Genomic DNA, 26,379 nt, shown 5'->3' with positions numbered 1-26,379 from the left:
CAGAAATGTACCTTAGGTATATTTCTCTATACAGAAATGTACCTCAGGTATCTTTCTCTATACAGAAATGTACCTCAGGTATCTTTCTCTATATAGAAATGTACCCCAGGTATCTTTCTCTATACAGAAATGTACCCCAGGTATCTTTCTCTATACAGAAATGTACCTTAGGTATATTTCTCTATACAGAAATGTACCTCAGGTATCTTTCTCTATACAGAAATCTACCTCAGGTATCTTTCTCTATATAGAAATGAACCTCAGGTATCTTTCTCTATACAGAAATGTATAATGTGCATTAAAAATCGTTTTATGTGTCTTGTATTCTAACGCAATCGAATACGAAGCTGCTAGTTCACAACTGACAGCCGAAGAACGGTATACTGCTGTCCCGGGCGAACATACACAGCCATGCTGCATTTTTTCCGCGGTTTGACAGGCAGGAATAATAGTACGTGTTCGAGATACCGGTTCAGCGTTGATCGCGATGCAGAATGGGTCGTCCTAGGGTGCGATTCTAGGGTACATTTCTGTATACAGAGAGGTACTTGGGGTAAAATTACATAAAATAAGTGGTTAGTTCTTGTTCACTGAATAATGTTTTAATTTCAGCTAGATGTAGCTAAGGAGAACTCCATCACAGTTTCATATATTCGGTTGACTTGCTTCTTTGTTAGTAGGAGTTGTTTCCAAGAAAACCAATTAGTCACTCAATCTTTCTGCAGTAGGGTACCTACTGAATACATCCTCTACCTGTCTAAGCTTTGCTTTCGTATAAGCCACATGGTCATCGGGTTCATCTCCTACAGCAATGTTATCACCGAGAGATCCCGCCTTGTAAGCAGCGTGTCTTATCTATGTAATTGTGATTAATCGGAGGTAGTCACCAAGTGGACTAAAAGCTTCTTTAGCATATGACAGCACCATGACGTCCGACTGTGAAGACAATGCCAGGGTTCTCTGAGTACGAGATTAGATGAGATTATTATCTGGAGAGCCGTACAGACATGGCATTCATTTCCGGCCCTGTGCAAACTGAAAATAGTGAATATTAATTGGAGTCATAAATCTGCTATGAAGTTATGGACACAATCACTAGCAGTCGATTGTAACGGTTCCCCTTACTGTAACTCCATTCACTGCTCCCATCAGTCTCTCCTCACACTGCTTTAACGGTAGCAATATCTGTTACATTGTCTAAATTCATCCGATTCTTATATTAAGAGACGAAAATGTAAGTTAATTACAATAATGTCTAAACTGAACCCACAACGCTGAGTGCGCTATCCATTAGGAGTGAAAGCCATTCGTCAGTCTGTGATTAACAACCCTAGTACCTTTAATCACTAGTACCTAGTGCCATTAATCAGAATCAAACACTTCATCTAATCAAGGTGTTCCGGATGTGATAGTCTCAGGAAGTAATCTGTCCGCTTTACAATTAGTTTCGGTTCCAACGGTAATAGGGGCTTGTTCAGAACATTGGTGGAGCAGTTATGAAGAGTGAGTGAGTTTATTTTTACTCCGCACTCAGCAATATTCCAGCTATATGGCGGCGGTCTGTAAGTAATCGATGCTGACAATCCTGTGATCCACAAAATGAGCATCAATCTGCACAATTGGGAACCGATGACACGTGTCAACCAAGTCAGCGAGCCTGACCACCCGATCCCGTCAGTCACCTCTCAAGACAAGCATAGTCCCCTTTTGTGGTAAGCATGGGCTGATGAAGGCTTATCCTACCCCGGATCTTCACGGGTCGTGTAAATTATAAAGGAAATTCTAATTAAAATCGGCAACAATAATGTCATGAGTATTAATTATCGTCATGTATTCGACTGCTATATGTTTGCCTGGAAGACGGCGATAAACCGGGCCCCATCTAGTGTCTTATTCAAGTTCTAATTGTAATTCATCGAAACGCTCGTATGTTGTGCTAGCATATGTACTACAGTCACGGAAGATAAGGTTATAGTGAAGTTATGTAACCGATTCTGCTTGACTTAACTTCGGGTTACAAGAGAGTCACATGCCCTTCTACCAATTTTCCTGGGTGATCACATGGAGTATGGGTGTCAGCCGGGAAATTGCCATTTCAAGTTTGAGTGTGTCTGGTAAAGCCACAAACCAGGTTCTGTCGGGTATTTCCGGGAAAGCACCAACATGGTAGCTGCAAAGAAAACATCAAGCTACTGTAAATGAGTTGAGCGTCCATGCTTAAAGTTCAAACTTAAGGTGTGTAAAACTTTGGCTGAAAGTACTTAGTGTGTGTGTGTGTGTGTATGTGTGTGTGTGTGTGTGTGTGTGTGTGTGTGTGTGTGTGTGTGTGTGTGTGTGTGTGTGTGTGTGTGTGTGTGTGTGTGTGTGTGTGTGTGTGTGTGTGTGTGCAATATATTTTACTGGTAAACACATTTAAGATGATCCACGACCTGACAAATGACCCCAATTTGCGTACTTGGGAACGCCCCACAGAACGATCCAGTTGAAACAAGAGGGAGACAGGTTGTCTGATAAATATAGAGAAGTTCATTTTCCCCGTGCGTTTCACGCATGAATTGTTATAGCACACTCGATTTGGGAACAGGTACAATCCCAACGAATTGAATCAACACAATACACTGAGCAAATGTGTTTAGGACCACCGATCCATTTCACGAAGCAAATGACATTTTCCTGGGTTTTTTTATCAAAATTGTTGAATATCTAAAATGCTTGTCAATGCCCCAATCATCTATTTGCCTTCGTTTTAACTAAAGGTTAGCGTGGGATATCAGTATCTTATGCCTGAAATTGCACTCTTATCATTCGAAGGAATATGCGGTGTTGTTTTAATGGGTAAAGGTGACTTTTCGTCTGCTAAACATTAAATAGATAATAACTACATATAGTTAATTGTATTTCATTTAACTTTTTAATAAGTTTAAAGTTATCTGTTGCTGAATGGTGGTGGCTAAATCAGAGTAGCAAGGGGGAAATATTTTTATCCCATAATTTTGTTCCAATTTCTCTATACGGGCTGATTTTCGTCCATAATTCAGCTGGTGATCGACCGGGAATACATGTCTTGGACATTTATATAACCGGTTCCAGAGAAATGGTTAGTATTCAAACAGTACAGTAGCGAGACAGGTGTTACACAGTAGCGAGACAGGTATTAATCAGTAGCGGTGTTGATTTCATGTCACGGTTAGCATGTATTGCACGTGCATAATCGTCAAGTTACCTGTAGCAGCCAAGTGTACTCGCCCAATCCGTTGTACCGCCTCTCTTGTCACAAATGCGTTTAGTGTGCAGGATCATCCAATATGTGTCTAGCAGTAGGAGGTTCATAAGGCTATGAACATTTCGAAAATTGCTCAGTGCCGGGAACGCCCCAGTTAAGACTCACTGAACCAAAAATATGGCCGATAAACCCCCACTGTATCCCCCCTATATAATTTGGAATTTGACTTTCACGGCTAAATATGCTTATAATGACGATATCAGAGTACGTAGAGCCCCGGGTCATCAGTAGGTTTCGGTTGTACGAGCAAATGTGTTTGTTTACCGTTTTACGCTGCCATACTCCATCTTTCTGAAATGTGGCCTGTAAATATTAGTCTGGACCAGACAATCCAGTGACATCAATCACGTAATCGGGGTACGATAACATGCCTTAAAATGCGACCTGACCACCCGATCCCATAAAATGCCTCTTCTTTTGCCCCCAAAAAAGTTCCACCATGGATGTTGACTGGTCTTGAGCATCTCCTGAAGACTGGTAACGTGTTTTTAACAAGGTAGATGTTCGTAGACCGAAACAATGAGAATATGACCGTCCTAAACCGTATCGCCAAGCCACAAAACGAAAGACAACGAAAATCTTTAAAAAATGTGTATTGGAACTACACGTGTACACAAATACAGGTGTAAACACGGGAATTAGAGAATGGATTTGAATAGATATGCTGAGGATTCGGGAACTTGTTTGTCAATGCAATCAAGGTCAATGTCATGCACATTAATCATGTTGTTTCTATCATCTCTGTATCAACGTATTTAGGTATACATGCGACATGTATACTGTGGTCATATTTTCAGGTCTAGAAAGAATTGTGTACGTTTTTTGTGGCTAGTATATCTGTGGCTTTCCTCCTGCATGTCTCTGCTTAATGATCAGAGACAAATTAATGCATGGCATGGTATGTACATGTACAGGGTTTATATGGACTGAATATCTCCCTGCACATAAAGCTGGAAAATGAACGACTGAAGTATGTGTTGTACTAATATCTCGTTATTTACCTTACACATTTTACTTTGTAAATGTTTATGTATGCCGTGTCATGATTTGTGTCACCATATGTTGCTATATGGCAGAACAATTCTCATGCAGCTACACAAGTATCCACTGCTGAAGTGTATTTGTGACAATGCTGATGCAGCTATACAAGTATCCACTGCTGAAGTGTATTTGTGACAATGCTGATGCAGCTATAGAAGTGTCCACTGCTGAAGTGTATTTGTGACAATGCTGATACAGCTATACAAGTATCCACTGCTGAAGTGTATTTGTGACAATGCTGATGCAGCTATAGAAGTATCCACTGCTGAAGTGTATTTGTGACAATGCTGATGCAGCTATACAAGTATCCATTGCTGAAGTGTATTTGTGACAATGCTGATACAGCTATACAAGTATCCACTGCTGAAGTGTATTTGTGACAATGCTGATGCAGCTATACAAGTATCCACTGCTGAAGTGTATTTGTGACAATGCTGATGCAGCTATACAAGTATCCACTGCTGAAGTGTATTTGTGACAATGCTGATACAGCTATACAAGTATCCACTGCTGAAGTGTATTTGTGACAATGCTGATACAGCTATACAAGTATCCACTGCTGAAGTGTATTTGTGACAATGCTGATGCAGCTATACAAGTATCTACTGCTGAAGTGTATTTGTGACAATGCTGATGCAGCTATACAAGTATCCACTGCTGAAGTGTATTTGTGACAATTCTCATGCAGCTATACAAGTATCCACTGCTGAAGTGTATTTGTGACAATGCTGATGCAGCTATACAAGTATCCACTGCTGAAGTGTATTTGTGACAATGCTGATGCAGCTATACAAGTATCCACTGCTGAAGTGTATTTGTGACAATGCTGATGCAGCTATACAAGTATCCACTGCTGAAGTGTATTTGTGACAATGCTGATGCAGCTATACAAGTATCCACTGCTGAAGTGTATTTGTGACAATGCTGATACAGCTATAGAAGTGTCCACTGCTGAAGTGTATTTGTGACAATGCTGACACAGCCATAGAAGTTCCACTGCTGAAGTGTATTTGTGACAATGCTGATGCAGCTATAGAAGTGTCCACTGCTGAAGTGTATTTGTGACAATGCTGATACAGCTATAGAAGTGTCCACCGCTGAAGTGTATTTGTGACAATGCTGATGCAGCTATACAAGTATCCACTGCTGAAGTGTATTTGTGACAATACTGATGCAGCTATACAAGTATCCACTGCTGAAGTGTATTTGTGACAATGCTGATACAGCTATAGAAGTGTCCACTGCTGAAGTGTATTTGTGACAATGCTGACACAGCCATAGAAGTTCCACTGCTGAAGTGTATTTGTGACAATGCTGATGCAGCTATAGAAGTGTCCACTGCTGAAGTGTATTTGTGACAATGCTGATACAGCTATAGAAGTGTCCACCGCTGAAGTGTATTTGTGACAATGCTGATGCAGCTATACAAGTATCCACTGCTGAAGTGTCTTTGTGGAAATGCTGATGCAGCTATACAAGTATCCACTGCTGAAGTGTATTTGTGAAAATGCTGGAAATATTAACCACTCAAGTATTCATTACCTGTAAAAGAATTTTAAAGTATTTACATAAGAGATAGCAATAGTTCAGGAATGTCAAGCTACAATCAAATAGTATTCTGGGGGCAGTCAAACAAGTGATTGATATTATGAGCAACAGAGTCAATGAACCTCATTTTCACAACAACAGACTGGTGAGACCAAGTCCTAGAATCTCCCATGGAACAACACAAAACACAAGTTCACATTGCAAACAACACACATATTCCTTTAATGGCCATACATTATACACACACACAAACACACACACCAGAGTCTATGTTCGGATGGCCTGTGCCCTGGCTACTGTTTTCTGCTGGTGGAAACTCTGCAGGGAGGAGTGGTACAGAGGAACCCCTTTCAGCACCTGGGAGGAACATGACGTCACCTGCAACACAGTGAGTGTAGTTTTATGCCACTTTTAGCAATATTACACTGACATCATGGCGGGGACACCAGAAATCAGCTTCACACACTGTACCGATGTGGGGAAATGAATCTGGTCTTCGGTGTGATGAGCAAATATTTCAACCAATAGGCTGCACAGGCAGGGTAGTGGAACAGTGACATTATATCATTGCAATCCCCAGCATTATTTCCCCCTATAGATCCTTGTGACTTGTGAAAATAACACTACATGGTTGCCAATCCCATCCTGAATACCCGAATCTATCTACTTGAGAGGTTCCTGTGCTTCAGCCCTGTCAGACAGTGACAGATCAGCCTGGGAATTCCTCATTTGTAAGGGAAATGATTGACGCTGGAACATCTGGAAATAATCGAGTCTATACCAAACAATAAGTAAAAGTTCTTTGATTCAATGATTCATCAAGCAAGAGGTTTGATAACCCTTGCTCTAATCAGACTGGCAAGGTTTGAGAATCGTGTACCGGTGTTGAAGCTAAGAACATGAAACTGTGGTTAGAACTACCTGCACTACTACATAGTCTCCAGGGGAGACAACTCGCTGCTGTTGTGAGCCAGCACAAGATGGTATGTCCACTTTGGGGAAGATTACTTTTGTGTTGCCATCGTTTCGTCCTGCCAAATCATGCTCACTCTTCTTACTGTCCTGCAAAACGAAAACAAGTAAATTAATTAAAATAACCAAGTTTTGTAAATAGCTTCAATCATGATCAAGTATTAAAATAATTCATTGTATCCCTGTTGTGAACATGGAGAGAGAGCGACTTAATAGGAATGCCAAGCTCACAACAGAGCCTATGCTACTTACCCCTTCAACTAAGATGAGCTGCTGAGAACCTATCTGAGCTGTGTGGAGCTGCTGGGCTCCCTCTCGGAAGGCTCCTATCAACTCCATGTGGCGCCGTGACTTGACATCTTCAGGAACATCATCTGTTAGACGGTGGTAGGCTCTAGTTTTCTACAAGATGAATACATAACTAAACAAATCAATAACTAACATGTGAACAAATTCTTTAAAAATGTATTGAAATGGAACTTATTCCCTTCCATCACCGGTTTGAAAAACATGACAAACATGTAATGTTCGTCCTCATACAAAGACACTGTAGGACAGAATCTATAGGGACAGGAATTCAGACACATCGGATAGAACAGTTCTTGAGTCCATACCTGTCTCATACTGTAGGGGAAGCAGTAGGCGAAGTTGTATTGCACTCGTCGGATGAGGTCCAGGGTGTCGTGATGAGCTGCCTCTGTTTCGCCACAGAAACCCGCGATAAAGTCACTCGTCAAAGCTACACCTGAAGTAGACAGACCATGTTGACATGAAGTGACAGAAATGTCAAATTTTCACTCCCCATGTGGATACTGGTATTTATACAAATAGAACACTTGGGATACTAGGGCGTAGTAAGTTAAACATGGTTAAACATAAGTAACCTACTGTTCTTAGTAAACTTGGTTCTTTTGATAAAGGCTGTTTGTGTTATATGTGTAGGATATGACATGACCTGTGGGCATTATAAAATTAATTCCCACAGGAAGAGGGCTTACTTTTCAATAATGCCCACAGCTCATGTCATATCCAACTTATAAACTGACCGAAGATATACTGCATTAGTATTTGGTATTCACTGATGAAATCAACTGGGACAAGACTGGCAGCTGACCCCTTGCCTTGCAAGCACAATACACGTTTCACAAGTGCTAACCATGCCTTTAAACACATGGATCAAACTGAGAAACAATCTTGTTCTTCACAGCGATCCTTCATAGCCTACTGGAAAAAACCGCCAAGCCAGTGAGCGAAGGGTTACGGGTTTGAAACTGAGTAACAATTATACATGTTGAAAGATGTCAAAAATGTCATGTTTTACGACCATATTCAGTAATGGCAAGACAAAGTTGTATAAATTTTCAAAACAAAACATAATTCAAAGTTTCAGAGCAGGATGTTATTAAGATAATGCCTAGGTCAGAGGGACATTATTAAGATATCGATCGGGTCAGGAGGACATTATTCAGATAATTGCTCGAGGAAGGGAGACTATATCAGATTTGAGGGATATTACGAAAAAAAAGTGTCCCTTGAGAACAGTGGAGTAATGTCAACGTTGGTTTGTAAGTACATATATAAACTGACCAGACTTGCTCAATACCCTTTAATAACAGCAATATCTTTAACATCACTAGGAATCATAGAGAGCTGGGGTTCTGCCTGATGTGAACATACCAGACAGGGTGGACCTTTCAGACAGGGTGCACCTACCTAACATGATGAACCTACCAGACAGGGTGGACCTTTCAGACAGGGTGGACCTACCACACAGGATGCACCTACCTAACATGATGAACCTACCAGACAGGGTGGACCTACCACACAGGATGCACCTACCTAACATGATGATCCTACCAGACAGGGTGGACCTTTCAGACAGGGTGGACCTACCACACAGGATGCACCTACCTAACATGATGAACCTACCAGACAGGGTGAACCTAACGTGAACCTACCACATATGGTGGACCTACCAGACAGGGTGAACCTACCACACAGGATGAACGTACCTGACATGATGAACCTACCAGGCAGGGTGAACCTAACGTGAACCTACCACATATGGTGGACCTACCAGACAGGGTGAACCTGGGCCCACTTGCACAAAGCAATCTTAGCGCTAAGACTATCTTACGCCTATGTTGAAGAATGGGAGTTACAATCATTGTAGCATTAAGATCGCTTCGTGCAAGTCAGTCCTGATGTTAACCTACCAGACAGAATGGACCTGATGTTAACCTATCAAGCTGGATGAACCTGATGTTAACCTATCAAGCAGGATGGACCTGATGTTAACCTATCAAGCAGGATGGACCCGATGTGAACCTACCAGGCAGGATGGACCCGATGTGAACCTACCAGGCAGGATGGACCTGATGTGGTCGACCAGATCAAGGTATGCCTCCCTGGTGTAGCCTCTTCTCATGGCAGCCAGCACCTCATTGTTTCCACTCTGGGCTGGGAGGTGGATCTGGCTACAGATGTTGGGTGTTGCTTGAATCAGATGCAGCACCTGATATGGGAAACAGATATTATACTGGTGTGGAACACAACATAATATGATTCAGTCAGGGCAGCTATTGTATTTGTTCTATTGCTGGGGATCAGCCCGTGACCTTATGCTCTCTGGGTGGATGCTGTATCCACTACACCACTAAGGCAGTATTGTCCATGGTAAATGTGACAGAGACAGACAGCATTCATGACAGCCATCTTGAGTCATTTCCATTGTCATACATAGCAGCAATGAAAGATAGTCTACTTATTTTAGAGGTGCTTCATTTAATTGGTTGTTAACTTATGTGATTATAAATAGTAACTGTGGCAGGAATGCTCCAAAATGTAATGAATAAGTGATTGAATATGGTTTTATGCTGCTTTTCGCAATATTATAGCAATATGACAGCAGGGGACCAGAAATGGGTTTCACACATTATACCCATGTGGGGAGTCAAAACCCAGTCTTTGGCATGATGAGCAAATGCTTTAACCACAAGTCTACCCACCTGCCCCACAAAATGTAATGAACAGAAGTCACCTACCAGGTCATGTGTGACGCTGGTTTGAATATAGACTTGTTAATAGCTATGAGTGAATGAGTCAGTTGGGGTTTAAGCCACTTCTAGCAATATTAGCACAATATCACAGCTGGAGATCCCAGAAATGGGCTTGACACATTGTCCCCATGTGGGAAATGAAACTCTGGTCTTCTGTGTGACGAGCAAATGCTTTAAGTTTAACCACTGGACTACTCCACTACCCCTTGTTACAGCTATGGCCAGTCCAAGCAACCATGATCAAAGTCCTTCAACATAACGTGTGATATCTTATGTCAAGCTTGTGTTTAATGAAGTGAAGTGAGTATGGTTTTATTCTGGTAATGCAAGAATGTGCTCACTTTGCATTAGTTTTGGCAGTCACTAACACACATTTAAGAAAGTCTTAAAAATAAACTGGAATCTAAATGCAAAATATCAAGATGTTACAACTATTTCACACATTCATACCTCATCAGGAAAGTCTTTAGGATGAGGTGATGTGAACCGGATTCTCATCTCGGGGTCAATGGATGCCACTTTCTCCAGCAGATCAGTGAATCTCAGCCCACCCTCCCGGGGTTTGTACACCGTTCTGAACCCTGCACTCAGCTGGGTGCTGCCGATTGTGTGAGTCACCTCGGAGGTATCACGGTAACTGTTGACGTTCTGTCCCAGCAGAGTAATCTCCCTTACTCCCTATGGACCAACATGTGCCATATGAGTGACTGCCATTTCACCTCTGTCTGAGTGTGTTCACACATCAAGCAAGTCATTGATCCATTAAGTCACCTCCTGTTTGGCACACATTCTGTCATCCATTCACAGATACACCACATCAGTGTTACTTTACAGCTCTTTACTGTGCATGACGGATTTGCAGAAATATTAACTGTGTTGATACATGTTAAGAGAACAGGTGTGTACAGATGTGTACAGTGGACATAACAGTAGGCGTGTACAGGTGACACATTTGCAGGTATGTACAAGTGACACAGCCGCAGGTGTGTACAGGTGTGTACAATGGACATAGCAGCAAGTGTGTACAGGTGTGTACAGTGCACATAGCACAAGGTGTGTACAGGTGACACAGTCCAAAACACTCACCTGCTCTGACAGTCCCTTCACCTCATCCAGTATGGAGGCAATGGGTCTGCTCCGCTCCCTCCCGCGAGTGAATGGCACTATGCAATACGTACACATGTTGTCACAGCCACGCATGATCGACCTGGCAACAAACACCATCAAGTGAACCACACCCTCTACACCTGACTCGGAACATCCTCAATCTTAATGCAATAACACCTCTATAAGCTCTACCCCCCTGGGTTACTAAATCAAGAAGCCATATGAGATAATCATGATAATGGTGATAGAACAATAAAGATGGACATGATATTAGGTGTACCACTGATATATGTTCTAGAAAACAATTTGTAGTTCTACCACGTGTAAATGGGTGGTGATCAGAAAACTGAGAGAGACTGCAGCACAACAGATTGTGTTTTCCTCATTATCTTCACATGATAGCTTCATGCATAATATAACCAAGGCAACACACATATTCATACATGTTTTTTGTAATGCATATTAGAACTTGTTTTGTAAAAACACAACTATTTGAAACTATGCCACAACAAGTACTAGGTCAGGTATAACCCTTCAGCTAGTTCAAGGCTGAATGTGAATGGAAGGATGAGGGGCAGATGGACCACAGCTGGAGGATATCTGTATCTGAGGCATCTATAAAGACACTTACACAAATGCTGACTTAGAATCTTGGTTGAGTCTCACAGGAACAACATCTGCATACGTCTCTTCCAGGGACAGCAGAACATTCACTGCAACAAGAGTGAGTGAGTGAGTGAGTGAGTGAGTGAGTGAGTGAGTGAGTGTGAGTGAGTGAGTGAGTGTGAGTGAGTGAGTGAGTGAGTGAGTGTGAGTGAGTGAGTGTGAGTGAGTGAGTGAGTGTGAGTGAGTGAGTGTGAGTGAGTGAGTGAGTGAGTGAGTGAGTGAGTGAGTGAGTGAGTGAGCATTAGGTTAAAGTGGAAAGACACTACGACATTAAGAGTACTTGTGTCCTTTCATACTGATGATAACATAACTTAGGTTTATATTGTGTTTGTCCAAACCTTCAATTAGAAAGGGTCAGTATTCTGTCATACAGTAATTCTGCATTAACTCAAACTTTAGCCCTCAGCTCTTATCCTTATGACACATGTTTGACTCCTTTAAACATTAAACATAATATTTCAAATAGTATATTTTGCTATTTTGGTACTGGTTGGGATGGACACACAGATGATTGGATGTTCTGAATACTGATAAGAACGCATAGCTCCTGACCTGCTGCCTGGTTGCTCTGTGTGACTGCCAACATGCGTGGCAAGTCTCGGTAGGCATCAGGCCCACACACCAAGTCCACCATCTTCTCCCTGTCTACAATCTTGGACTTCAACCGCTCAGCCATACAACCTTGAAGAAATGTAGCAGGACATGTTCAAATAACAGACTGGATGTGATATGTGTAAATACTACAGAAAAAATGATTAAAACTTAAGTTGTAAAACTATTCTCTGTCTTTCAGATGCAGCAGCAATTCTGTCACATATCATTTCAATAAACATGAAAAAGTGTATTACTAAACTTGTGATAAGGATAGTCAGTATCAAGATAGTGTCTCAATGTTATTGATTGTTTGCATGTTGTCATAAAAATAGTATCTGAATTTGTCTTCAAACCTAGACATGTGCAACTTTATTTCAGTTAATTACTTATAAATAAAAAGTTCAATAAATGACATCATGCTAAATCACAGTATGAAATATGTCCAGCATGTTGCATAGTATATTTCAGTACCTAATATCCCTATTTTCATGGGTGGTGCTTTCTTGCCACGCCTTGTCTTTAATGTCTTTAGATACTCCAATCTATTCCAGATCTTTTCCTCAGCACCCTCCCTGATTGCACATGTCATCACCAAAACCACATCGGCCTGTAGACGACAGTATATGTACAAGCAGTTAAACATACAATAAACAGACTTGAAACTAAACATATATATATCAGCTGATATCTAAACATTTAGTGATCCAAATCATGCCAGCTTGAACTTGAAGTTCTTGCATTTTCCAAAAATATTTGTAACGATTAAATTACTAAAAAGGATTATTTACCACATTATTCGGGTGCAGGCTAAAACGGCACCACAGCAAAACGGCACCTGGCAAAAACGGCACCATTTGGACACAACGAAACTTCCCCTTGGCGAAAAGGGCTACAAATGTTATGGCGAAAACGGCACTATATAAAATTTGAAAAGGATGAGGATTGATATGATGATTTTAGTGTTTTGTGAAATAAAAACATATATATTAGGTAAGTAGACTTTAGTGTTTTGTGAAATAAAAATAAAAAAATATATTACGTAAGTATGATCAACATTCAAGGTTATTTTTGTTATACTGCAATCATTGGAAAGTGCTTCCCATACCCAAGCTGCTAGCAGTGTGTTTAGATAATAAATGTGACTACTCTGCCGACAGTGATTGGAAAGTGCTTCCCGTACCCAAGCTGCTTGCAGTGTGTTTAGATAATAAATGCGACTACTCTGCCGACAGTGATTGGAAAGTGAAATCATTGCACCCTTCAATTTTTAAGTACATGTACGCAACTGGATTCACTCAAACTCAGTGTCAAAATGAAACAGTATTTTAAAACACAGAAATGTACCATTACACATCATTCATCACAATGTCTCACCACTGTGTTGTATGCGATAAGACTGTGTGAAGAAACCAACATGCTGTGTCTTGCGACCAGTGTAATTTATGGACTCATTGAGTTTGTGGTACCGGCCTATCTGTATCACGTTACTGTGAGATTTGCCAACATGAAGAGGATTTCCATGGACCCATCCTTCATTGAGCTACCAACGGTCCTTTTCAGGACCACCAAACAACCCAAAAGAATGCTTGATAACTTGATGTAAAATAAAAAAATAAAGTCAACATGACAATGTTTTATATATGGTGCCATTTTTGCCCATCAATCAGTAGCCGTTTTTGCCAATATGGTGCAATTTTTACCAAACGATTTAGGTGCTGTTCTGCTGTGGTTCCATTTTAGCTATAACCCCATTATTTTTACCTAAAAATCTATTCATGCTTCATTGTGTCTGTTATTGCACATGAACAAATAATACATGTTAATTGTTCTGGTTTTAATATTTTCAATACTAGGGTCTACACTCTTACATTCTCCGTATTTTCTAGGGATATGACAAGTCTAAATATTGTATGGAGAAAAAATATACTCATTTGTTAATCATTTGTCAACACTGGGTTATTCCTGACATTCACAAAACATCAAAGACTATTTTGAAACATCCTTCATCATACCTCTTTCACATTGTTGGCTCTTGAGAAATCACTCTTTCGCAGGATTGACCAGGCAACTTCTGTGTCACTTACATTCATCTGACATCCATAGGTTTCAAAATAAACTGAAAATAATCATGACTGATTGCAATAAAATTCTATCATTGCATATTACATTTCATATATATAACAAATAGTCATCATGGCAGTGAGTTCAGTTTAACACAGCTATTAGTATCAAGGCTGACAATTACCAAGAATTGACTTCACACACTGCCCTCCAGAGAAGTATCAAACATTGGGCATTGGTGGGACAACACAGCACATAGGCCTCAAATCTACTCTTAATATCACATACATGTATGCATGTATGTGCATGCATCCATCCATCCATCCATCCATCCATCCATCCATCCATCCATCCATCCATACATACATACATACATACTATTGTGTTTTTTCTCATTAAAGGGGCACTGATGCGGAGCGAATAATGTTTCTCGCCAACGGTCGAATTACGAAACCAAACCGCAAATTGGTCAGCGCCCGCTCCTTCGACCGTGACGGACAAAGGAACTGGGCTCCTGTCCATATTAGCAGAATTTCTTCACCTACACAGTCAGGAGGCCGGATGCCCATCATATGCCATTTGTTTAAAAATATCCATGGTATCCCTTGTCTGATCGTAACCAAATATCCCAGCAGTGTAGTTCTTTTCGGATGCTTGGATGGTATAGTTACTGATCCAATTTGATCCTATTTCTGTGTTTTTAAACTCGATATTTAATCATGTTACATGAAAATATGATATCTACAGGCACGTAGCAAGCCATTTGTTTCAGTACGGAAGATTGCAAAGCTTTATATATATAGGTAGTTTTGAGTGTTGGTTCAGCTGTGATAGCAAATATCATACGTAAATTTTGGTAGCTATGGTAGCTACAATGGTTTATTATTTATGATAATAAAAACACACAGTTGATTTATTTGAATTCGTAAACAAAAAATGATGACTTTGCCTTTGGTAGAGAAATCTGAAAATATTCTTACGTAAAAAACCCCTTATTTCACCTATTTACCCAAGTACACAGAAAATGCCTGTGTGTATTCCTTATGTAACGAAATTCCGTTGGTATCCTCAAAACAGTTTCGGCCCATAAGTGTTTTCAGGCTGCATGCGACACAAACATTACATCTTCCTTGCTGTAACTCGCGTTTGATGGTGTAAACCTACACGTGTTATTTGTCATCATTCTCTGGATGGTCTATTAATGAATTTATAACAGGTATAATTAGTAGTAACACCACGTCGGTTACTCAACAAAGGTTCTCATTTGGCATTTCTCCTGTCTGGAGTAAATACTCAACATTATAAATTAAGGTCTGTAATGGCAAATGTATTGTATGTTATGTAATATATGCATGTAAGTGATGCAAGAGGGTTTATCAGCTGAGTTAAAAAAACAAACATCGATCAAAGGATTAACCGATAACACACTGACTGATTAATTACTTTTATCTTCTAGCGGATTTGTCAAAAGGCAGTGTGTGTAGATGACTACACCCTGTCGTAAAGAGTGAGTGCAAAAACAACATCCTCCCTTCAAAGAATTAACCACCCTTGCGTTGATTAATTGATTGCTCATTATTGGTCAACTAAATTACTTAGAATAGTGGACATCATATAATTAGTTTGCCAGGAGTGCTATCTTGGGAGACCAATGAGAGGTTTATCTGGTTTTCACCAACGAAAGACGTGAAACGATGTGTTACTTTTTCGCAAACTAGACAGTTGTAAGACACGCGACATAGAGCAGGATTATTTACCAGCTGCAGATGAATGGAATACGATTTCTTTTACGTGGATATTGATGGATACATTCCTGAACAAGGTAGTAGCCTGACATTGTTGCTATAAAATTAGTCTGTTTTACATTCATTATTTGCATTTTGTTTTAATCTATTTGTTGTAGCATTCAGCAGAATCTGTATGACAGAAAACACACACTAGATCGAGTATGTGTGTGAAACAGGATCCACATTGGCAATCTACACAATATATAAATGTTGCTGTTATGTTAGAAATTTACTATGAGCATAAGCAGATCGTGTGTTTTTTTATTAATTTTCAGAATCATACAAATATGACAATAAACTAATTAGGGTTTAATATAGAGACGTACATTGGCTTCGTTATTTCTCCGTCCTAAAAGTTTTTTACCATTTCTACCACTGGCAAGTGATTAACCTTCAAAGTGTTTCATTTGTTTTCATCATACATTTGTTATGAAGTAAAAATGACTTCACCTAGGTTGATCTGTCTATAAGTAAACTATCAATTGCGCTTACGGAATGCGCAGCAGAGGTCATGAACCAGTCACGAATTCTGGGATATCATCCGGGTACTCACGGGAGAAAAACAATAACAAAAGTTTACACCAGTCCACGGAAATTGCTCCGCATCAGTGCCCCTTTAATCTCCAAAAGATGCACATGTTGACAAATACATTGAGTATACATATTCAGTCTGAAGTCTGGAAAATATATATATTAAAATGACGTATTTGATTGAAAATTGAACTGTGGGTGTACCATGATTATCTACCTTTTCTGTTATGTCCACAGTAATTTGCATCCTCAACATACGGAATCCTCTCGTCAAAATCATTCTCCAGCGCAGGGTTTAATCGTCCATTTGTCAAAAAATCTTTCAGTCCTGGGCCTGTATCTACTTTACCTTTGAAATTATTGGTCGATACAGTTTTCTGTGCATGCCACATGAAACGACTTGAATAATACTGGCACACTTGAATACACCTTGGTTCATATGAGATTTGACTCCGATGCTTTGGGCAACATTGATGTTTGGGTCTTAACCCGTATAATTTGAGGAAATGTCGAGTTCTCGAGAAGGTGTTTATGTAACAACCACAAGACATATTTCAAGATCGGATGCTATTTACTGTCTACTAATGCAGCATTGAAAGTAGGAATTGTGAGCAAAGTTTTACGGTTTCCTAAGTGAGCAAAGTTATCATTGTGTTATCGGCAGCCATACTTGCAACCTTGACCTTCGGTTACTGCAAAATACGAAATACTTCAGAGTTGCGGATAAAGAACCAAATATTTCCTTCAGTGATAAGGGTGTCTTTGTAAATTACCGCAAAATTATGTATTATGATAGAATACCTACAAATACCAGAAAGTGACTTCGTACAAATGTCACGAGCTTTTTTCCTGTGTTTACATACGTGTGTTACCAATGTATATTTTCATGTCACCAGAAGCCTCGATTTGAAACCATGATGTCTGCGCCCAGGTGATGCAATGTGTTGGAAACCTGTTCTTGCACATACCGACATAACTGTTGCATGTTTTCACCATTCGGAGTAAGACATGTCATGATCAGAACATATTTATCGATACTCCGTAACTGTCAGAAAAGCACCATGGCTAAAATAATTCCTGTTGACCTGGGCGATTCCAAATCGCAAGCTGGTAAGTTTTCCAGAACTAGACCGTAGCATAACATTGTTTGTTGCGATGTAATTGCATGTCATCAGTGTCTCAAGGGCAAAGTTAGCATATTGGTATATCATGTTTTGGAAAATGGTATTTTGTCATATCATTCATAGATTTATCCAAAATAAGTTTCCGAAAACTCCTATTGGTAAATGATGGGTAGTTATCTAGCTCAATTAGAAAATAATGTGGTAGCCTGCGACGTCGTTGTATCGCGGTACTTGACATATCCGTAATCGGAAATGAAATTCTGATCTTATGAGGCCTATTTTGTTGGGAAATCAGATTAACGTGACATTTAGTCAACACATTTGTGCAATAATTATCATTTTAACTTTCGTAGTGTTTCAGCGAAAGCCATGAGACGAATGGAGTCGATTAATAATTACCGGAGGAGAGAACTCCATTGTATCACTGGTAAACAACAAACTTCATTGCCTGGAAGATAAATATAGCTCATGACATCACTTCCGCTATAATTTTGGCAACGAGGATATGCAGACGATGTCGTTCAGATGGAGTAGGAAGGGTCATATATGAAACGTAAATATTATAGCAGGTGTTTCATGGATGGGGGTCGGACAAATTCTATAATTCCACGGGGATTCGATACATTCTGCCAGCTCAAAAAAGTAAATAAGCCAGTATGTTCGGCTGTCGATTTACATGCAAGATCACCTCTAAAAGGCATGTCTAGTGTGTAAAACTGTTAATAGTGATTTGCTGCGATACTATGAATGCTGTGATACAACGAGGTCTGAGTTTACACTGTCAGTAGTGAACGAAAACGCCAGACAATGTCCCAAACAATTAACAAGACTCAGGCAGGCGAGATGATAGACATTGATATGTTACAATGTAATTAAATATTACCAGTGATGTTCCAGTGGCAATGTTAGCATAATCGAGTGAGTTTCATGCTCTGGAAAGGGTCAGTTTCTCCCATTTTTATCATTTGCTCGATCTTCATAAAACAATGAAGACGATCAGCAAACACTTTTTTCGCAGTTGAAGTGGAGATATTTAAACAAGATGCTGAGGTGAAAATATCACACAGCTCAAGACTGACTTAGAATGCTATAAAAAATACAGACACCATAATCATGGAATGTATCAAAGTAATGGCAGAGCTATGAGTGACAAGCTACAGGAGCAGATGAAATATTTATGTAGATGTAGGCAGAACAATGTGCCTTGAGATTGAGTGAGAAAGAATATACAGAACAAGGATACAGAGGAAGTGTAATTAAAAAAGTTAAATGATTAAGGGAAAAATCCACACATGCTGGGCCAGGCACAGCGGAAAAGTGAAGACACTAGTGGTAGAAAACAAAACAGACAATTCCAGTTGATATGCAAATCAAACATCATTACACATGATTCTGCAATGTTATCAAATATGTGTTGAAGAAAACCTGACGTGATGGGTAACTGCGTCATTATCCAACCACAGCTTCAAGCTGGCAACACAAATTCCAAAACCTTTCGATGTTTTCTTCATCACATTTAACTCCTAATGATTAGATGTCAATTATTACTGGCCTTTTTTATTCTCAGTTATTTTACAGTGTCTAACCATTTCAGTAACATGTATACTCATACATCAGTTGGATTATACTTGGTCCAAACTTAGTATTTGATAACAGTGTTAGAATCTGCAACAAAATGTCCATCGTGACTGTAATAAGCATGTTTATACCATGTCAAAGAAGTTACAAGGTTTATATAGATGTCAAGTTATGGTTGAAAGTTCTACTCCAGAAAACGTTCAGTATATACTGATGAACATTGGATTTATCTTGTACCAAGTATAACTGAGGGTTGAAGATAGAAAGTTGATCTGTTAGCAAGATAAGAATCAAATTCTTTAGTCTTTATCAATGGTTTCTTTCCTGCAGATATGGCGCAAAGTGTGATGTCTGGAGCCAAGAGTTTGCTTGCTGGTCATGTGGTAGCTGTTCCTACAGACACTATTTATGGGGTGGCTGGACTTGCTCAAAACAGTAATGCTGTCACAGAAATATACAACATTAAACAGAGAAACTTAGAGAAGCCAATAGCTATCAGTGTTGGAGACATTCAGGATATTTACAGGTAAAACTGCACATTTCTCATGCTGGTTTTGATGTACTTAATGCACTTTGTAAGCTGTATTCTTGATTGTTTTTATGGTGATTCCATTGAAAAAGTACTTGTACTTCCGAGAGGACCTTGTAGCCCTTACTTGTCAGAAGACAGAAGGAACAGGAGACAACATGCTCTGAGACAAACTTTGACAACAACTTTCACTGGTTCTGTGGGATATAAGAATGCAGCAGTGCCACACTATGTTATGATAGTCTGGTGTGTTGTTGCAGATGGAGCAAGGTGACTGTCTCTGACGAGGTGCTGCAGGATCTCCTTCCTGGTCCTGTTACTGTGGTGATGCAGAGAACCAAGGAACTGAACCCAGAACTGAACCCCAACACAGAGCTGGTTGGTGTCCGTATCCCTGACCATGATTTCATCAGAGCACTCTGCAGAACTTGTGACGGACCAATTGCGCTGACAAGTGCCAACTCCAGTGGATCCCAAAGCACCTTGTCTGTTGAAGTATGATCATTCACAAGATATTCACAACTTTCATTATTTTACCTCATGCATAAATGTATTTTTCTGATTGGCAGAGTGCGCTCTTCTATCATTTTCTATGTATCCCGCTGTGAATGCTGAACCCATGTGGCATTTCGTCGTAGTAATTCTTTATCTCAGTGTGTGATGTACGGAAAATAGCGATGTTTTGCAGATGCAAATTGATGGAAGGGAGATAACTCTAAATCTGGTTTACTTGTCGTTTGCCAAATCTAATGATGGCTGCAAAAGCTTTTGTACCCGTGCCTCAAACAATTGAGATATTGAGGTATTTGGTAGGATATATACATTGTTCACTCAGGGCCCATGATGTATCTTCAGGCTCAGAGAACCTAAACAAACATCAACCCATCTTCCCCTCATGACCAGCTCACTCAGTCAGTACACACAGAGGTCTCTCATAGTTACATTTAGCAACCTTTTCAAGGCTGAGTCTCTCTGAATTGTTCACTTAGTTTTCAATAAAGTTTTGATCCATGATTCAGGAATTCCAGTCTCTTTGGCCCAGACTAGATCTGATATTTGATGGCGGTCGACTTGGCGACACAGAAGAGTCGAGACTCGGATCTACAGTTGTTGATCTCTCTGTGGAGGGCAAATTCCGTATCATCAGGGAAGGCAGGTGAGTTAAGGAAATCCAGATTGTTTCCTTGGTTCTTGTCAGTTTTGCAGAAGGAGTAGTTGGTCTAAGGTAAATATAAAACTGGATATGACGGAGAAAAACAATGAAATTTGTTGAGAAATCAGATGATGTAGTGTGTGTTATATATGTTGTTAGATGTTGACAAACCCCAAAAATCTTTGACCATTTACTAAAGTTTCCTAAGCAGTTCTCAGGTTTGTATTATCTATTGTGTAGAGATGTGCAGAAAACAGTGAATGAGGCATGAGTTTTATCAAGATGAAACAGTTTCCTGTCCTGAAGTCATGAGTGGTAAAACGTGATCAAGTGGTATTTGTGTGTGAGTTATTTTCCATAGATGTAGATTGTCTGATTGATGGCATCCAAAAGTTGCAAGATACGACAATCTGTAATGGGAGAAAAGGTGACTGAAATGTTGATCAGTTTGCGTGACCTAGCATGGTAAATATTGAAATGGCAATAATAAAATAATTTCACAGTGCCCTGACTATACAGATAATACTCTTCATGAAAAGGTGACTGTGCTTGTTGTAAGAGGCGACGAACGGGATCGGGTGTTCAGGCTTGCTGACTTGGTTGACACATGCTATCGGTTTCCAATTACGCAGATCGATGCTCATGTTGTTGATCACTGGATTATCTGGTCCAGCATCGATTATTTACAGACCGCCGCCATATAGCTGTAATATTGCTGAGTGCGGCGTAAAACTAAACTCACTCACTCTTTGATACATTTGACCAATCCAAATGATCAAAAACCTACATTTGCACCCCATCAAACTTCTTATCCGCAGCACTCTCGAGTGTGATCACTATAATTGTAATTCATTGTACTGTGTCCTTTTTCATATTATGTTATTAAGCTTTGTGACTGTTATATTTTTTCAAAGAATTTGTGGCATATCTTTGCAACATCCCCCAACCCATCTCAGTGTCAGATGATTTCGTGCCATCTCATGTTGTCTGTAACACACATTAATATCAGCTGATACCTATTTCTGTAAATTTCACATGACTGTTCTCACTCTTGTTCTGACTGTACCATATATGGGCAAAATCTGCAAGTTACATCAGTGGCTCATGACTACATTTGTGATTCATCTTGGAAACATATGATCATGGCTTTGGATCCCAGTCACACCCTGACTGTGTGTCCAGGTGAACAGCATACCTTTGGTTGTAGCTATCACCACAGTAGGTCAAAACCAGCATCATGTCGGACTTTTCATCAAAGTTACACACTGTGATACAGTGGAAATACTTCTCAGTGCTAAATAAATATATTGTAATTGAATCTGTGGCTGGGGGTACTGGCACCATGTGAGCCAGATAGGTTGCAAAGCTTTATATCTATATTGTACAATGTATTTGAGAGCTTGCCGTAGTATAACAGCAGAAATCCTGTGTAGAATCTATAAAGTCTAACGACGGTAGTTATAACACAGCATTATTAAGTAATGAGATAATTGAGGACTGGTCAGCTCGGAGTATGCAGTGGGGTATGTTAAATTATGTCATGGTATCTTGGGGAACTGCTGCCATTGGAAACAGCAAGTCAGTCAGTCATGTATTTTTATCCATGTGACCCTGCAGGTATTCAACATTTACTGATTGTTGTGTGCCTAAAGTGTCACATTGTTTCATCATGTTTGGGAGATGGATTGACTTTCTTGCTGTTAACCACTTATTAGCTTGACAGTTTAAAGATGTTGTAGTGGGTAAGCTGGCTAAGACGTCAGGTTGGTGATCCAGCGAGGTTGAGGTGTCAGGATCAAGCCCACCTGTGATTGAGTGTAAAAACCTCAGAGTCAGCTTTGTTTGCAGGCTTTTTCCATGTTGTCACGACCCCTAGTGTACAGTATACAACCTTGTACACTTAAAAGAACCCTCAAATCTGTTGGTATATAACCAGATGGTGGCCACATGAATATGTGCAAACGCCTAGTTGCGTTACAGTATTCTGCAGTAAACATGGACAAAATATTGTGACTATGTGTTTCAGTCCACCGGGATGTGAACAGGTACCTTGATAGGATGAGATAGTTAAATTCAATGTGCCTAGAGGAAGCAAGAGTTGTATACTCCCAAGAGAGTAGAGATAAATAATGCAATGTGCTGTTGAAACTGACATCCAATGATTGAGGGAAAAAATATCAGCACCTTGAGCAAGCACTAGTTGCCTAGATATGTGTGCAATATAAATATACCATAATGGTGGTGTTTCACTGACTGCGCTGTAAACGTTTCCCCTCGCCATGTACGTGTGATAAACTTGCTGAAGTACTGTGTTTTGCTTCCAGTGCCTATCAAGCCACGGTGGATTTGCTCAGGAACAAGCACAAGTTAGAAGAAATACTCAAGATCTTATAGCATAATATTTTGTGATGACCAAATCTTTTATTGGCATTGTTTTGTGCGAATGATATATTTATGTCCATGTGATGGATCTGTTTATTTTGTATCTTTCTTATGTACAGTTTTAAGGTTGTTGATACATCTTGAATTTTAGAGGATATTGACCACAAAGTTTCTAACATATTAACACTTACCAGATAAATGAGGAGTCACCTTTTTAGACCATCATATAGTAAATTCATGGTGCATGAGTGTTTGAAAGTATGCTGTTCTGTGACCACATGTTTCAGTGAATGGAGTGTGGATGTTCATATCAGAACATGTTTATTAGATGTTTATTAGATGGGATGCTTTATTGGGATCCAGCAAAGATTAGCATCCAGCTAGTGTTAGCTATTTCAGACAGATATCTTAATTCTTACGTACTACCCATCAGAAGTTTATACTCTATTACATGTTCTGTATATATGTATGGTTACATGTAATATGAATTTCTCTACTAACTTCAGGGAACCAACTGCAAATCTTATATAGATGAATTGCACAAGCCTCATGCATCAAATTGCTGAAGAGCATGTGCAAATAGCTGACATGTGAACATCTACATTTTGATAGGTAGCATACATAATAACTACAACTGGGGAGAAGTTGACTTGCTTCAGTAGATCAAGTCTTAAGCGGAAGACTGGGTTTACAGCTCTTAGTTCACTTCCCCATCATAACAGCCTCTATATCTGGTAGAAGACACATTGTATGACTCAGGTATAGTCCCTGTCCAGCATATGAAATGGCATGGCTCACAAACTTTTATCATATATTGTTTTAATAGAATGACATTTCAGTTCAGTTGCAAATACACAAGTGAGATTTCAGTGTTAGTTTCTGTGTTTGTCACATCTGTACTGACATACTTTCATGTGCTCAGTGACAAAGATAGAACACAGAATGTTCATCACTCAAACTCGAGATGATCATACAAGTCTGTCTAAGCTGACAAATAACAATGGAATATTATTTGAGTAATAACTAGAGAAAAAAACTGTCTATTTTTCTTTTCCTTCTTAATGATAAAGTATATGTATTTATTTCCAGTTTAAGATCAGTTGCTATGTCTGTTTAAGAGATGCACTGTTTTTGTAAGAAGTCTGATGGACATGTACAGTGCAACGGTCATGTTCTTAAACTGTGCGCTGATTTATGCATTTATCTTACTCTGTTTCACACTGCCTTCACATCGTTTACTTCTATTTAATGGCATGTGAGAAGATTATGTATCATGTTATGGAAATAAAGCATTTTTTACTATACTTCATTTGTTGTATAGTTGTATGATCATAGGTACCCAGCATATACAATTATATATGAAGTAGTGCCAATGCATATGAGAAAAAGTAATATTTATCAATAGAGATGAAACGTTTCCAAAGGAATGGAATTAATTGTCACATTTCTCCTTAGACCCGTGAAAGTCCGGGGGTAGAATAGGCCTTCAGCAACCCATGCCTGCCATAAAAGGTGACTATTCTTGTCGTAAGAGGCGTCTAACGGGATCGGGTGGTCAGACTCGCTGACTTGGTTGACGCGTCATTGGTTCCCAATTGCTCAGATCGATGCTCATGTTGTTGATCACTGGATTGTCTGGTACAGACTCGATTACTTACGACCTCTGGCTGCTGCCAAGAACTATGCTAACTTGACGTCAATTACAAATGTGCCAGGTATCACAAGTTCACAAATAGGTGTGTGCTCCGTAAGAAGAGCGACAACAGTTCAGACCATGCCGACTGGCTGAGTTTGCAGGCAAAGGTAGTAGGTTGAGGAAACGTCATTCCCAGAGGTCCAATGGTGCATCCACCTTACGATTTGGCATCCCAAAAGTTCAATGACGCGTGTAGTCCAGTTCATTAGTCGTATATTTGTGAAAGCAATCAGCTTCCAAAATCAACGACAGTTTCTGAAATACATTTGCTCCACGTAGTTTATGAAGATGCACATGCCTACATGACGTGACGTGACAAAGTGTAGCACATGCCTACGTGACGTGACGTGACGACGTGTAGCACATGCCTACATGACGTGACGACGTGTAGCACATGCCTACATGACGTGACGAAGTGTAGCACATGCCTACAAGACGTGACGTGACGAAGTGTAGCACATGCCTACGTGACGTGACGTGACTAAGTGTAGCACATGCCTACGTGACGTGACATAGTGTAGCACATGCCTACATGACGTGACAAAGTGTAGCACATGCCTACATGATGTGATGTGACATAGTGTAGCACATGCTTACGTGACGTGACGAGGTGTAGCACATGCCTACGTGACGTGACGTGACGAAGTGTAGCACATGCCTACATGACGTGACAAAGTGTAGCACATGCCTACATGACGTGACGTGACAGAGTGTAGCACATGCACGTGTTCATTCCAACCATCATCTGTAAACACATCCACATTCACAACTGTGTTTATCTGCACGTGTTGTTACTGTATATATTTTTGATGGAGAGGTATGGAGCCAGGTGCGCTGTGTTGTAGGTGTGCAATCCGACGATTTACATCAATCGAAAGTGCGTGCGTGCTTACGTTCGTGCGTGCGTGTGCCCATATCTGCCGTCAGACCTGGCAGCCCCCATCCTTCACACCCGCAGACACCATTTAACAATCTAACACAAAAACTTTTTCCACAGGCATACTTACAAATTCGTATGAGCTATTGAACAATTCTGCGATTTCAAATGCTCTTTTCGTTCTCAATTTTAGTCAGAGGTTTCGGTAAAGATGTCGATAATACAGATGTAAGCGTTTTGGCTGCTCTGACCTTTCACCTCAACATAACCTTTTCCCACCCTTATCTTACGCATGCAACTCGACCTCGCCGTCCGTGTCGTAGAAAGGACTCAAGGAGATTGCATACCAAACATCAACTTTGGTATTATTTTGAAGAAAAATGCCTTCCGA

At 40.0% G+C, this 26,379-nt stretch overlaps 2 protein-coding genes across 3 annotated transcripts; one reads left to right on the top strand and one right to left on the bottom strand.

Moving 5' to 3' along the window:
• Window positions 1-6,070: 6,070 nt before the first annotated feature.
• LOC137286274 (mitochondrial tRNA methylthiotransferase CDK5RAP1-like) lies at window positions 6,071-17,565 on the bottom strand. Its single transcript, XM_067818030.1, has 12 exons — window positions 16,867-17,565; window positions 14,283-14,386; window positions 12,742-12,877; window positions 12,229-12,357; window positions 11,642-11,723; window positions 10,990-11,110; window positions 10,354-10,581; window positions 9,206-9,359; window positions 7,459-7,589; window positions 7,097-7,246; window positions 6,794-6,934; window positions 6,071-6,250 (listed from the first exon to the last, which is right to left on the bottom strand). The coding sequence occupies exons 1-12, from the start codon at window positions 17,198-17,200 to the stop codon at window positions 6,140-6,142; spliced, it is 1,821 nt and encodes a 606-aa protein (XP_067674131.1). The 5' UTR covers window positions 17,201-17,565; the 3' UTR covers window positions 6,071-6,139.
• Window positions 17,349-24,724, top strand: LOC137286275 (threonylcarbamoyl-AMP synthase-like). Of its 2 annotated transcripts, XM_067818032.1 has the most exons (6): window positions 17,536-17,759; window positions 18,127-18,200; window positions 19,682-19,877; window positions 20,141-20,375; window positions 20,900-21,036; window positions 23,358-24,719. In XM_067818032.1, exons 2-6 carry the CDS (start codon window positions 18,143-18,145, stop codon window positions 23,425-23,427), a joined length of 696 nt encoding a protein of 231 aa, XP_067674133.1. In that variant the 5' UTR covers window positions 17,536-17,759; window positions 18,127-18,142; the 3' UTR covers window positions 23,428-24,719. The 2 variants fall into 2 exon arrangements, with proteins under 2 accessions (XP_067674132.1, XP_067674133.1); XM_067818031.1 differs by lacking the exon at window positions 18,127-18,200 and having other exon boundaries at window positions 17,349-17,759; window positions 23,358-24,724.
• Window positions 24,725-26,379: the final 1,655 nt, after the last annotated feature.

Source organism: Haliotis asinina, chromosome 6 (assembly GCF_037392515.1).
Source record: "Haliotis asinina isolate JCU_RB_2024 chromosome 6, JCU_Hal_asi_v2, whole genome shotgun sequence".
NCBI classification, from domain to species: Eukaryota; Metazoa; Mollusca; class Gastropoda; order Lepetellida; family Haliotidae; genus Haliotis; species Haliotis asinina.
The sequence above is the reverse complement of the archived record's forward strand: the minus strand, read 5'-3'. Positions and strand labels throughout refer to the sequence as shown.